We start from the raw sequence: 13,095 nt of genomic DNA, 5'->3' as shown, positions 1-13,095 counted from the left end.
TTCCGATATGACTTGTTCTCTTGCAGATTCTATCGGTGGCCCCTTCCCTGCCTCCTCTCATCGATGTCACCACAAACAGAAGCACTGTCTACCAACACCCCCAGGCGGGAGCCTCCCGGCCACACCACTACTATTCCACCCACACACCAAGGGCTCTCAGATCCTCATGGACCTCAGCCACAAGGCCGTCAAGCGGCAGGCTAGCTTCTGTAACGCCATCACCTTCAGCAACCGGCCTGTCCTCATCTATGAGCAAGTCAGGCTAAAGGTGGGCCCATTTCCTGGATCCCCAAACACCAGCCTCCTTCTTCCTAGTCCTTGCCTTGGCCCCTGCCCTCCTTGGTCCAGTCTCTGCTTCCTCCTTACCCCTGTCCTCTCCAATTCCTTCATTTCCTTCTCTCTAAGTCATTCCTGCTATGCCTAAAGAATAGAGGAAGGTGTTAGGGGTAGGAGCAAACCTGGGAGGTCTCAATTCAGAACGGGACAGGTTACATAAACCATCTGCTTTGGTAAGATCAAGAGAGGGGACACTTTCTTGAAGGAAGTATACTGAAAGGAATCTCAAGTGCTTGTTAAAACACTATGAGTGGGGCAGCTAGGTGGCAAAGTGCATAGAACACCAGCCCTGGATTCAGGAGGACCTGAGTTGAAATCCAGCCTCAGACATTTGAAACTTGCTAGCTGTGTGACCTTGGGCAAGTCACTTAATCCTCATTGCCCTGCCCCCCCAGCAAACCAAAACCAAAACAAAACAAAAAAAACCCACTCTTAATGAGAGTTGGGTTCCCCCTCTCCTTTCCCAGTTCATTTGTGGGGCCAAGTAAAGTGTGCCAAAAGGGTGAACCATATTAAAGTGTCTCTCTTCACCACCTCCTTCAGGAAGGTCACCTTGATTGATCAAGCTGGGGATTGGGGAAGGGAGGCCCTATATGACTGACTGGAGTCTTCTGTCCCTATGCCTTCCACAGATCACCAAGAAGCAGTGCTGCTGGAGTGGGGCCCTCCGGCTGGGGTTCACATGCAAGGATCCATCACGAATTAACCCAGACACGCTGCCCAAGTATGCCTGTCCTGACCTTGTATCCCAGAGTGGTTTCTGGGCCAAGGCATTACCGGAGGAGTATGCTAACGAGGGCAACATCATTGCCTTCTGGGTGGACAAGAAGGGCCGTGTATTCTACCGAGTCAATGACTCTGCTGCCATGCTATTCTTCAGTGGTGTTCGAACTGCTGATCCCCTGTGGGCCCTGGTTGATGTGTATGGCCTCACAAGGGGTGTCCAGCTGCTTGGTAAGTCCTTGTTCACTCATTTTCTACCTTTATCTTTCTCCACCATCACCCACCCAGGGCCCAGATCTTCAGAGCAGACCTTGGATGTTCACTAATAACCGTATTAATAATAATAATTGCTTGCTTAACTATGTATAGGCATTTCCCTCTCCCACTATTGGCATCACTAATTGATTCCATGAAAACACCTGTTTAGGTGAAATAGAATTCCCAGGGCTGTTAGTTTCACAAGAACAATCTTAAAAATGGATAATTGGCCAGATGACATTACATCAAGTTTTTCATCATTACGGAATAGTTTAGTTATAATGTTGGAGATAGTTAGATGGTGCAATGGATAGAGCTCCAGGCTTGGAGTCAGCAAGACCTGAGTTCAGATTTGGCCTCAGACATTTACTAGCTGTGTGTCCCTGGGCAAGTCACTTAACTTTGGTTTGTTTTGGTTTCCTCTTCTGTAAAATGGGGATAATAATAGCTCCCAGGGTGGTTGTGAGGGTCAAATGAGATAATAATTGTAAAGCACTTAGCATAGTGCCTGGCACATAGTAATACAGAACTGTTACATGGTTATATAGTAATGCATAAATGTTACAAAATTCATAAGTATTATGTAACAATGTTATGTACAAAATACATCAGTAGTTTATTATTATTTTTATTAATGTATCCATGTTGTTATCGTCAAACAAAAAGGCATTGGCCTTGGCCAACACTATGGGGAGAATGCCTGGAAAGTGCTTTACAGATTATAGAGAGTTTTTGCCCACATTCTCTCATTGGCCCCAAGATCAACATGAAAAGTAGACAGGAAAGGGATGAGTTCTGCCGTTTCACAGGTGAGGAAATTGACATTTAGATGGATGAAGTGACTTGCCTAACTGTCGCTCAGCTACTAAATGGTTGGAACCAGGACTTGAACCTGAGTTTTCTAGCACCCACTCAAGCCTTCTTTCCTGTACGTCATAGTTACCATCTGCAGTCCCTGCATCCCTTCCCCCCTCTCCCCACTGCCTTTTTCCTGCAGCCAGCTGCCTGTGTAAAGTATCTGGGAGGGGAGGAGAGGAATCAGGCAGCATGTGGTTGATTACCCTGGTTAATTAGGGTGATAAAGGCAGGACACACAAGGCCGTGCGGAGGTGGGGTGGGGGTGGGATGAAAGATCACTGGGCAGCCTTTGGCAAAAGAGAATTTTCTCCCTAGAGAACAAATTCAAGGCCCGGATCTCCTGTGCTGCACTAGGGAAGACACAGGGTCACTAAGGCTATTTCAAGGGTGTTCATCTTATTCCCCTTCCCCACACCCCAGGCTAGGAAGGAAAAGATTCATAGATTCTCTTAAGCTTTAGAATAACTCAGCTATAGAACGTTCAAGCTTGAAGGAACCCTTCAAGGTCTTCTAACCCTCTCATTTTACTGAGGAGGAAACTGAGGCCCAGGGAGGGAACTTGCCTGTGATCACCCAAGAAGTTCATGGCCAAGTCTCTTGATTCCTACCCCCTAGTTCTTTCCACTAGATCACAGAATGTATGCATGTATGTGAGGTAGGTGTGTATGCATGACTATCTAATTATCCATAGGCACACACATACATTCAGACCTGTGTGCAAGAACCCTGCCCATTTATACATTGAAAGTCAGGACTTATCTCCCTGAAGAAAAGAGTTTGATTTAGGCCTTAAAAAACACAATGAGGCTAACTTAAAAAACAACAAATGTGCTTCAGAGTCTCAAATCAGTGAGGTCAGAAGCATAGAAAAATGTTTTTAAATGCTTCAATCGAATGAACAGACTAGTTAAAGATAATGAAATTAATAACAATAAAAACCTCTTTTTTTGGAAGTCCCAGAGATGGTGAAACTGTTTCATTAGCATAGTGACTGGGGACTGAGCTTAGCAGTTCTTTTGCTCAGTAAATGTGTTTCTTAATTAATTTTAGTCTTTTCTGTTTTATGTAAGCCCCAACCTAAGCTCTGCTTCACACTGACAGCTTGCAGACAGGTCAGATGATGTCAATGGGCAGCCTGCTACAGTGGAAATAGACAACCTGGAGTTTGAGTGCTGGCCCTGCCACTTATGGGGCTGGTTAGGGCCACTTTCTGAGCCTTAGGTTTCTCATCTGTAAAATGGGAATGATAACACTCCCACTCCCTACTTCCCAGGATTGTTCTGAGACAAGTGCATTAGAATTTTGTTCTCCAAGGTGGCATGTGATCCCCATTCTAGTATGTTTGTTACGTGTGTGTGTCTCGTGGATACATGCCAAGTATACCTTGTGGGCACACTTTCTGACATGTTCTGACTGTGATGCTACCTGTTACATGGAGACTGAGCATCTTCTTCTTGCAAAGACTTGAGCTAGTCCTGGTGGAGAGGATTGGATGAGGCTAGAGAAGCTAGGAAAGAGAGCCAGACTCTGCTGGGCCAGAAGGCCCCACTTAGCTCTGGTCCAAGACTGTCCTAATTATGTGTCTCGGGGCCCTGGCATCATCTCTCTATATCTCTCTCTGTGAACATGTGCATTTCTCTGTTCTGTTTCCTATGAACATCCACTAGAGGACAAGACTTTTTCCTGTGACTTGTGACCATCCCCATTCCCTCCACTTTGTTGGCATCCTGGGCCATGTCCCTGAACTCTCCTGGAACTGTTCACAGCCATCCTCCTTCTCTTATGGCCTAGAGATCAGACCAGTGCTGAAGAGGGGGCTTTAAGGAGAGGGCTCAGAATGAGGAGGGAGGGACTCAGCTCAGACTCTGCAGCCCCTTAGTCTGTCCACCCCGCCAAAGTTAAACTGCTGATTGAAGTTTCTGCTCTGTTTGGACAGCCATCATTCAGGCTGTATTCAGAGATAATATCTGTAAAGCATTTAGTGCCCGGCACACTGTAGGTGCTTAATACTCATTTTTCTCTCCTCCCTCCCTTCCCTCCCTTCTTTCCTCCCTTTCTCCCTCTCTCCCTTCCTCCTTCCTTCCTCCCTCTCTCCCTCCCTCCCTTCTTTCCTCCCTTCCTCCCTCTCTTCCTTCCTCCCTTCCTTCCTCCCTCTCTTTCCTCCTTCCTCCCTCTCTTCCTTCCTCCCTCCCTCCCTTCCTTCTTTCTTTCCTTCCTTCCTTCCATCCATCCCTTCCTCCCTCCTTCCTTGCTTGCTTCCTCCCTCTCTCCCTCCCTTCCTTCCTTCATTGATCTTGTAGTTTCTTTTGGCAAGCATTTACTGAGTGCCTGCTGTATACTCAGTCCTATTTTCAATTATGTAAGGTAGGAAGAATAACAGAAGAAAACACAGCTTCTGACCATAAGGGACTGACAAGTTAGCAGGGAGCTAAGACACACACATGAAATATTTGTCACCAGGCAAGATGGTTTGTGATCAGGGGCCAGCCGAGCTCTCTAACTTTCAGCACTGTGGGAGTTCAGAGGAAGGAGGAATCACTGAGTTGGAATAGACAAGCGTTTTGCTTTTGCTGGAATGAAGTGGGAGGCAGGAGACCCAAGTCTTGATTTTGCACTAATCCCCTGTGTGATTTCCTCTCTCTGGGTCTCAGTTTCCTTCTCAGTACAGTGAAGTAGTAAGAGTGGAGGATCTGTAAGGCCCCTGCCAACTCTTAACATTGAGTGTTTTTGTTTTTGTTTTTGTTTTTATTTATTTATTTATTTATTTATTTTTGGTGAGGTAATGGGGGTTAAGTGACTTGCCCAGTGTCACACAGCTAGTAAGTGTCAAGTGTCTGAGGCTGGATTTGAACTCAGGTCCTCCTGAATCCAGGGCCAGTGCTTTATCCACTGTGCCACCTAGCTGCCCCAACATTTAGTGTTAGCAAGGAAGCTTCCAGAACCTTCCTGCAGTTGGAGGCCTTTAGCTGGGCTTTGAGGAATGGGTAGGGTTTGTGAGGGATAGCAGGGAGGAAGACACTTAAAGTACAATGAACAGCACTTGCAAAGGTGTGGAAATAGGAAAGAGCCTGGAATTCATTATAATAATAACTCATATTTACATAAGACTTTAAGGCTTCCCAAGTCTTATCCTTAGAACAATCATATGAGGTAGGTATTGTAGGTTTTAGTATCCCCATTTCACAGAGAGCAAAGATGAGGGTCAGAGAAGTTGTGACTTCCCCAGGAAGACACTGGTAGTAAACATCGGAGCAAGAACTCAAAGAGCAGTTTTCTTTTCCCCTACATCAGTCAGCTGGCCTTCCATCACCAGACCAGGCTGATGTTCTAGAATGGAGGTAACTTGTTGGTAAACAGTATCTGGGTTAAAGCTGGAGATAGCAGGAGTCAGACTCGGGAGGGCCTTGAATAACAAGCTGAGGAGTTTAGACTTTATTCAGAAGGTGATAGATGAAAGCACTGAATAAAAAGTGCTTCCTTTACTGTATACTGAGTTGGCTGGCATTGGCCAGGGACCCCAAGGACAGGGTTCGAACAAGTATATTTCTATGGTTTTTAAATCTGTGTTTCTTGGACTCTCTGGGGCTGGTCATGTTGGGAAGAGAAGGGTCTCTCTCTCTTTTTTTGGGCAATCAGAGGTAAGTGACTTGCCCAGGGTCACATACCTAGTAAATATCTGAGACTGGATTTGAACTTAGGACCTCCTGACTAGGGCCAGTACTCTATCCACTTAGCCACCTATCTGCCCTCCTCCTTTTTGAAAAAGAAAAATGTTCTGGGGGAGCTGGCTCCTTGCCTTATGTAGCTATGAAGGAAGGACTGGAATAATACAATTTCATTTATTTATGTATTTATTTTGGTGGAGGCAATGAAGGTTAAGTGACTTGCCCAGGGTCACACAGGTAGTAAGTGTCAAGTGTCTGAGGCTGGATTTGAACTAAGGTCCTCCTGACTCCAGGGCTGGTGCTCTATCCATTGTGCCACCTAGCTGCCCCCGGAATAATATAATTTAAAGGTCAGGGCTGGTACTTGAGAGGGTCTTTTAGTCAGAAGTTGTGGCAAGGTAATGCACCTGGAAACCAGCTCCCCAGAAAGTATTGGTTGCTCCAGCTCCTCCTCCCTCTCCCATCTCTGGCCCAGCTGCTCAACTCCAAAGGGGAGAAGGAATTTGAGCTCCTCATAAAGTTTTATTGGCCATAAGCGCTAGCTTCATAGTTGGAATGAAGATCCCTAACATGGCGCCTTTGTTGATCTCAGCCCCATCCGTCTGCCCACTGGCAGGGCAGGAGAGAGTCAGAGGTGAGAGATGGGGGAAGGGAGCAGGAATTCTAAATTCTGAGCAGAGGAAAAGGGACATGCTGATCATTAATGGGAGAGGCTCCTGGGCCAGGTTGATCCTTTTACTCTATAAAGGAAGGGGCCCCCAGGGAAATGAGGGAGTATCCCATCCCACATATCACAAGGATCTGAAGTCATCTCACTCCATTTAGCTTGGAATCATAGAATGTTAGAGCTGGGAGGGCTTCTATACATTAGTGGTTATTAACCTGGGGGTCCATGAATATTTTTAATCGATAATTACATTTTATTTATTTGGTTTTTTTGCAGGGCAGTGAGGGTTAAGTGACTTGACCAGGGTCACACAGCTAGTAAGTGTCAAGTGTCTGAGGCCAGATTTGAGCTCAGGTCCTCCTGAATCCAGGGCCCGTGCTTTATCTGCTGCACCACCTAGTTGCCCCACCCCCCATTGTATTTTAATATAATTGCTTTTCATTGGATACTATAAATTTTGTTGTATTAACTTAGCAGTATTCTGAGAAAGGTGTCATCAGATTGCCAAAGGGGACCCTGTCAGGACCAAGGTTGAGAGCCTCTGCTATTGACCACTTAGCATTTTTAGAGCCCTTTAAAGGCTGCAAATGGAAGCTCGGTATCACAATAGATAGAGCACTGGGCTTGGAATCGGGAAGACTTTTCTTCACAAGTTCAAATCTGGCCTCAGACACTTACTAGCTGTGTGACCCTGGGAAAGTCACTTAACCCTATTTGCCTCAGTTGCTCATCTGTCAAATGAGCTGGAGAAGGAAATATGGCACACCTCTCCAGTATCTCTGCCAAGAAAACCCCAAATGGGGTCACGCAGGGTCAGATACAGCTGAACAACGACAAAAGGCTGCCAAGTGCTTTATACATGTATTAGCTCCTTTGACAGACAAACTAGAACAGAAAAGCAGTAATATGAGTTCCAGGAGGAAGCAATTGAGCTTTTGTGATAAAAACTCTGTCCAAGCCAAATAAATACCCGTCCTTTGGCACTGACTGTGGGAAGTCGGGGAGGGCTACCTGGAGGAGGTAGGGGCTGCACGGGGCCATGAAGCTTGGATAAGATTGCAAAGGAAGAGGAATGGGGGGAGGAAGATGGAAGGCTCAAGATGGAAATGAGGCTAGGGTAGAAAAGGGAAATCTCAGGGCAGCTAGGTGACGCAGTGGATAAAGCGCCGGCCCTGGATTCAGGAGGACCTGAGTTCAAATTTGGCCTCAGACATTTGATACTTAACTAGCTGTGTGACCCTGGGCAAGTCACTTAACCCTCATTAACCTCCTGAAAAAAGAAAAGAAAAAGGGAAATCTCTAGCCCTTTCTCCTAAGGGTCCTCTAATGCCAGTTCAGGCACCAAACCCCTCTGTTCTATGTATATTCTCTAAGGGGATAGGGAAGGAGTGGAGTGAGGTGTCTCTGATTTATGACCTGGGACAGAAGCCAAAAGTGCCTGGAGTCCCAGTGTGTCCTGTCCTTTCCTAGGGGAATGCCCTTCCCCTCCCCCTGCAGTTCTTCCTCCTCTCAGATCCTCCCTACCCCACACTCCTGCCCCTGCTCAGCAGGGACTGTGTCTCTCCAGTGCCTAGATTCTCTTCAGAATCCAGCAGTTGTATGGTTTTGTGGGTCTGGGATACTGCCTGTCTGAGAGGCCGTGGGAGCTTAGTGGTCATGTAATAAGGCACAGTCATGGTAGACTGAGAGGAGCCCCAGGACTACAGTGACTCACCCCCATCAGATCTGGAGCCCTACTGTGTGAGAGCTCAGCCCGCAAGGAACCACTACTGTGAGCATGGAGATATGGTTCTTGGTCTTCAAGGAACCAGGGTAGCCTGAGGAGGAGACTTGGCCTCTGGCCTCAAAAAACCCCAGCCCTGTGGGGAAGACATTCCCCACCCTCAGCAAATGGCAGTCTAGTTGAGGACATATGGAATCATTTGAGAACAGTGCTAGACAGTGATCATTGAGTTGGAAAGATCTGAGCTCCGGTCTGACCTCAGATGCTTATAGCTGTTTGACCCTGGGCAAGTCACCTGACCTGTCAGCCTTAGTGCCCTCATTTGTAAAGTGGGGATAATAATAGCACTTACCTCCTAGGGTTGTTAGGAGTATCAGACATGTAAAAAGTACTTTGCAAACCTTAAGGTGTAACATAAATGTTAGCAATTTTGAAAGGACTAGGAAACAGAACCTGTGATTTCATTGGGACAGAGAACTTGGATGAAGAAACACACCAGATTTTAGTGTTAGGGAATTTCCTAGAGCCCTGAAGACTAAGTGACTTATCCAGGTTCTTATAGACAGTATGTATCCAAGGCAAGACTTGAACCCAGGTCTGGCTTTCTAGCTACTATTGCATATAACAGATGGGTTTACCAAAATAAATTTACACACACACACACACACACACACACACACACACACACACACACACACACTTCTTTTTTGGTGGGGCAGTGAGGGTTAAGTGACTTGCCCAGGGTCATACAGCTAATAAGTGTCAAGTGTCTAAAGCCAGATTTGAACTCAGGTCCTCCTGAATCTAGGACCGGTGCTTTATCCACTGTGCCACCTAGCTGCCTCCCAAAATATTTTCTTTTGAAAAAAGCAAACAACCTACCCATTTGGCCATATGTATATGTGTTATACACACACACACACACACACACACACATATACACACATATTTGTATATAGACACACACACACACATCTATAATAAAGTATTGGTCATTCTAGTAAAATATTGATAGTAACAGCCCCTAAGTGTTCTGGGAGTTCAGAAGAGAAGAAGATCACTCATGGCGACTACTGCGGGAGTCAAAGATGCTTTCTGGAGGTGTAGGGTTCACGTGGGACAGGTAGTCAGGAGTAGGGAGGGGCAGAGGCAGAATTCCAGGGGAGAATGATGTAGACAAGGTTATTTAGGAGGTAGGAATTAGGGTGATAAGTGGGGGCAGTGACAAGATGGAAGTTGGTAGTGAGTGTGGTGGTTTTAATGAGCACCAAGAATTTTATTTAAACTGGCTTACTGGTGCCTAGTCAGTCAGTCAGTCAGTGAGCATTTATTAAGCTGCTATTGTGTGTGAAGCACTGTGTCAGCACTGGGGATACAAATATGAAAAAGACAGTCCCTGCCCTAGAGGGGCTTACAGTCTAAGACAACACACAAAAGGGAGCTAAAAAGTTGGTAGGGGGGAGATGTCTGGCTCTCAGGCAGGTGTGATGAAGCCAGGTGGGAATGGAGAGATGGCTGTTTTGGGCACTCTTCTTAAAGGGAAGTTTGGGGAGGAGTGTTCCACTCTACCCTCCATCCAGAGGGGTCCTAGGAGTAGTGGGTACTGATGAATGTCGATACCAAGGCTGATGGGTCTTGAAGGATGATGTGGTTCCAGTGGACACGATTAAAAAAAAGTCCAAAAGATTGCATCCAGTTGGGAAATGAAAAGAAGTCCTGCTGGTATTTGACACAGTTCTTCCTCCTCGTTTCACTTCTCAGTTCTCAGGGAGACCCTCATTAATATTACTTCTATAGAAGTGTACACTTTAGAAAATGTCCTTTTTTCCCCTCTCGAAACCTGCTCTAGAGATAAGTGAGGTAGGCATCAATGTACCCATTTTAGAGATGAACAAACTGAGCTTTAGAGAGCTGATGTGCTTTGCCCAGCTAGCAAGTGGTAGAATAAGATTTGCCCGCTGCTTCTGACTCCAAATACAGTGCTCTCTTCCTTTTGCTACATGACTGCTCACTACTTCCCCAGGCATAAATCCTAACCTAACCTGGTCTGCAAGAGGGGTAGGGGTGTGTGTGTGTGTGTGTGTGTGTGTGTGTGTGTGTGAGAGAGAGAGAGAGAGAGAGAGAGAGAGAGAGAGAGAGAGAGAGAGAGAGAGAGAGAGAAGGGGTCAGCCTGGTTTGACTATACATGGTTTTCCAAAATGCATTCTCAGTTTCATTGGATCCACCACCATGGTCCCCACTGAAAGCTCAGATAAGGCCAGGCTGATTTAATTGAGCCCGCTATAAATCATTGTAATCCTAGCATTCTCCAGGGCTGTTTATGGCTCTGAAATTCAATTAGCAGTTGAAAATTGCTCTATTTTTTGTTCTCCTGAAAGTCATTGTTTTTCTTAATTAAAACAATTGCAGGGCCATTAAAGGGGATTTTTAAAGGAAGCCCCCTTTCCAGGGGCTCTGGCCCCAACCTCTTGAAGTTGGCCATGAGGCTCCCTTGTATAGCTCAGGGCCTTTGGCTAGAAGCTTTCCTCTCTCTATCTACCCATTTCTCAGTCTGTCCCTCTATTTTTCTATGTCCCTCTGCCCATTTTTTTTGTCTTTTTGTCTCTATTTGTCTCTCTGCAGGAGGGTCTTTCTCTGTTTCTCTGTTCACTTCTTCTGTATGCATTTCTTACTTCCTTTCTATATCCATTACTCCTAATTCATCTTTTTTTTGCCCCCTCCTTTCTTCTCCCTCCCTCCTTCCTCTCCTCCTCCTTCTCCTCCTCCTTCTTCTTCTTCTCTCTCTCTCTCTCCTCTCCTTTCCTCTCCTCTCTCTCTCTCTCCTCTCCTGTCCCCTCCCTCCCCCCCCCCCTCTCTCCTCTCTCCTCTCTCCTCTCTCCCCACCCTCTCTCCCAGTTAAAATATGATCTTCAGTCTTCCCACTGGGTTTTAGGCTTACCCATCCAACTATTTGGTGAGTTTATGAGATTCACTTTTCTGTTTTACCATTTGTACCACTGTGATAGCCTGTACTTCATCTAGGACCAACATCCAAGTTTCATTAAGACCAGGATCCTTTGTGAGGCAGGGCCTTCACTAGGATAATGGCTCTCAGATGACCAAAGTATTTACTCATGGGAGATTTCTGGCGTCCTCATTGTTCAGGCAATAGTTATCTCTACTACTCACACCCAAGGAGGCTCCCAGAGCATGGAGCTGTGCGTGTTAATTCATAGATGTGATAGAGCTGATACCTAGAAATGACCTTAGAGGTTAGGATCTAATTCAATCCACTCATTTTTGAATGAGGAAATTCTGAGCTGGGATGTAACTTTGCTCATACTCACAGGGGGAATTTGTGGCACAGCAAACCCTAGAAACTGAGTCTCAGGCTCTTTCCACTAGATCACATTGCCTTTCCCCCTCAGCCTGAGGGATGCTCAGAGAGCAGGTCATGTCTTTTACCTCAGGCCTAGGCTCACTAAAGATGGGGTCATATTTCCCCACCTCAGACTGGGTTGGATGAAGTATGTAAATCATATCACTTGGGAAGTTCTTTAGGATTGGCAGCTAAGAATAGATATTGGACCTAGAGTCAGGAAGTTCAAATCTAGCCTCAAACACTTACTTAAAAGTGGGCAAGTTACTTAACCTCTGTTTGTCTCAGTTTCATCATTTGTAAAATATGTATAATACTATTACCCACTTCTCAGTGTTGGTGTGAAGAGAAAATGAGATGGTTTTTATAATAATAATAATTATAGCTAACATTTATATAGTACTTGCTATGTGTCAGACACTGTGCTAAGCACTCTGCAAGTATCATCTCATTTGATCCTCACAACAACCTTGGGAGGTGGGTGCTATTATTATCTTCATTTTATAGATGAGGAAACTTATTATTTTATAAAAATAAACTTATTTATTTATAAAGTGCTTTGCAGACCTTAAAGCACTATATATGCTAGTTGTGATGATGGTGATGGTGAGAAGGATGATGGTGGTGGTGGATGGGTGGATGGATGGAGAGCAATATTCCTACCCTCAGCTTGGGGCCTGTTCCAAAGTGGGGCCCCTGTCTTTACCTTCATTTCATACTGTGCGTGAGATCAGAGCTTACCTACCCTCCTACCCACAGTGGCCCTTGGCCACATTCATTCCATAAATGTAGCAGTGTCAGGCTGGACTCCTATTCTTCTCAGCTTCTTGGTATCACGTGTAGTATGTTAGGGATCATGCCAATAACATGCTTTCCTTTGTACTTGGGCCAAGACATGGACTTGCAGTCTCTAAGAAAAACAGCCTTCTGCTTCCAGGAAGACAGACTGAGCCAACAATGTAAATAAACATGAGCTTTATTGGGGGATTTATATTGGGTAGAGATAATCCCGGCTCATGCTTTTCCAAAGGTCTTAAGTCTTGCCTCAGAAATGTTCCTTTTGGGTGGAGAACTGCCTTCCATCCCAGGAGATCTATCGGATGGTGTTCGTCATGGTCTTCTATGCTCCAGTTATCTGGGCTGCACCCAGCCAAAATCCTTTGAGTGTCAGGGTGTAGACTATTGGGTATCTAGAATCATTCTAGCTACTACAAGGAGGAGAAAAAAGATTGAGAAAATAAGCCTTCAAGGAGCTCTCAGTTAACATGGGGGAGACACAGCATGCCCTGGTGAAACCACAGATCACATAATAGGAGAGTTAGAAAGCTGTTGAGAGTCAGTGGCTACTGAGTCCAACTCATGCATGAAAGGAACTGCTGGGATAACTCATCCAATGAATGGTTGACCTGCCTCTGCTTGAAGACCTCTGGAGTGGAGGTAAGGAGGGGGGCTGAAGCCACCACTTTTCTAGGCAGCAAGGTACCTTTTCTGATGTCAAGCCCAAGTT

At 45.7% G+C, this 13,095-nt stretch overlaps 1 protein-coding gene across 3 annotated transcripts in view; it reads left to right on the top strand.

Moving 5' to 3' along the window:
* The window catches only part of NEURL1 (neuralized E3 ubiquitin protein ligase 1), a 109,118-nt gene that overhangs the window by 79,684 nt on the left and 16,339 nt on the right, over positions 1 to 13,095 (top strand). For all 3 annotated transcript variants that reach the window (XM_043985609.1, XM_043985610.1, XM_043985611.1), the window contains exons 2-3: positions 27 to 268; positions 969 to 1,290. In XM_043985609.1, the coding sequence (XP_043841544.1) occupies positions 27 to 268; positions 969 to 1,290 (564 nt within the window). The remainder of the gene's footprint in view (positions 1 to 26; positions 269 to 968; positions 1,291 to 13,095) is intronic.

The sequence above is a fragment of the Dromiciops gliroides genome, chromosome 2 (assembly GCF_019393635.1).
Source record: "Dromiciops gliroides isolate mDroGli1 chromosome 2, mDroGli1.pri, whole genome shotgun sequence".
Taxonomy (NCBI): domain Eukaryota; kingdom Metazoa; phylum Chordata; class Mammalia; order Microbiotheria; family Microbiotheriidae; genus Dromiciops; species Dromiciops gliroides.
This window is presented reverse-complemented; position numbering and strand designations above follow the sequence as displayed.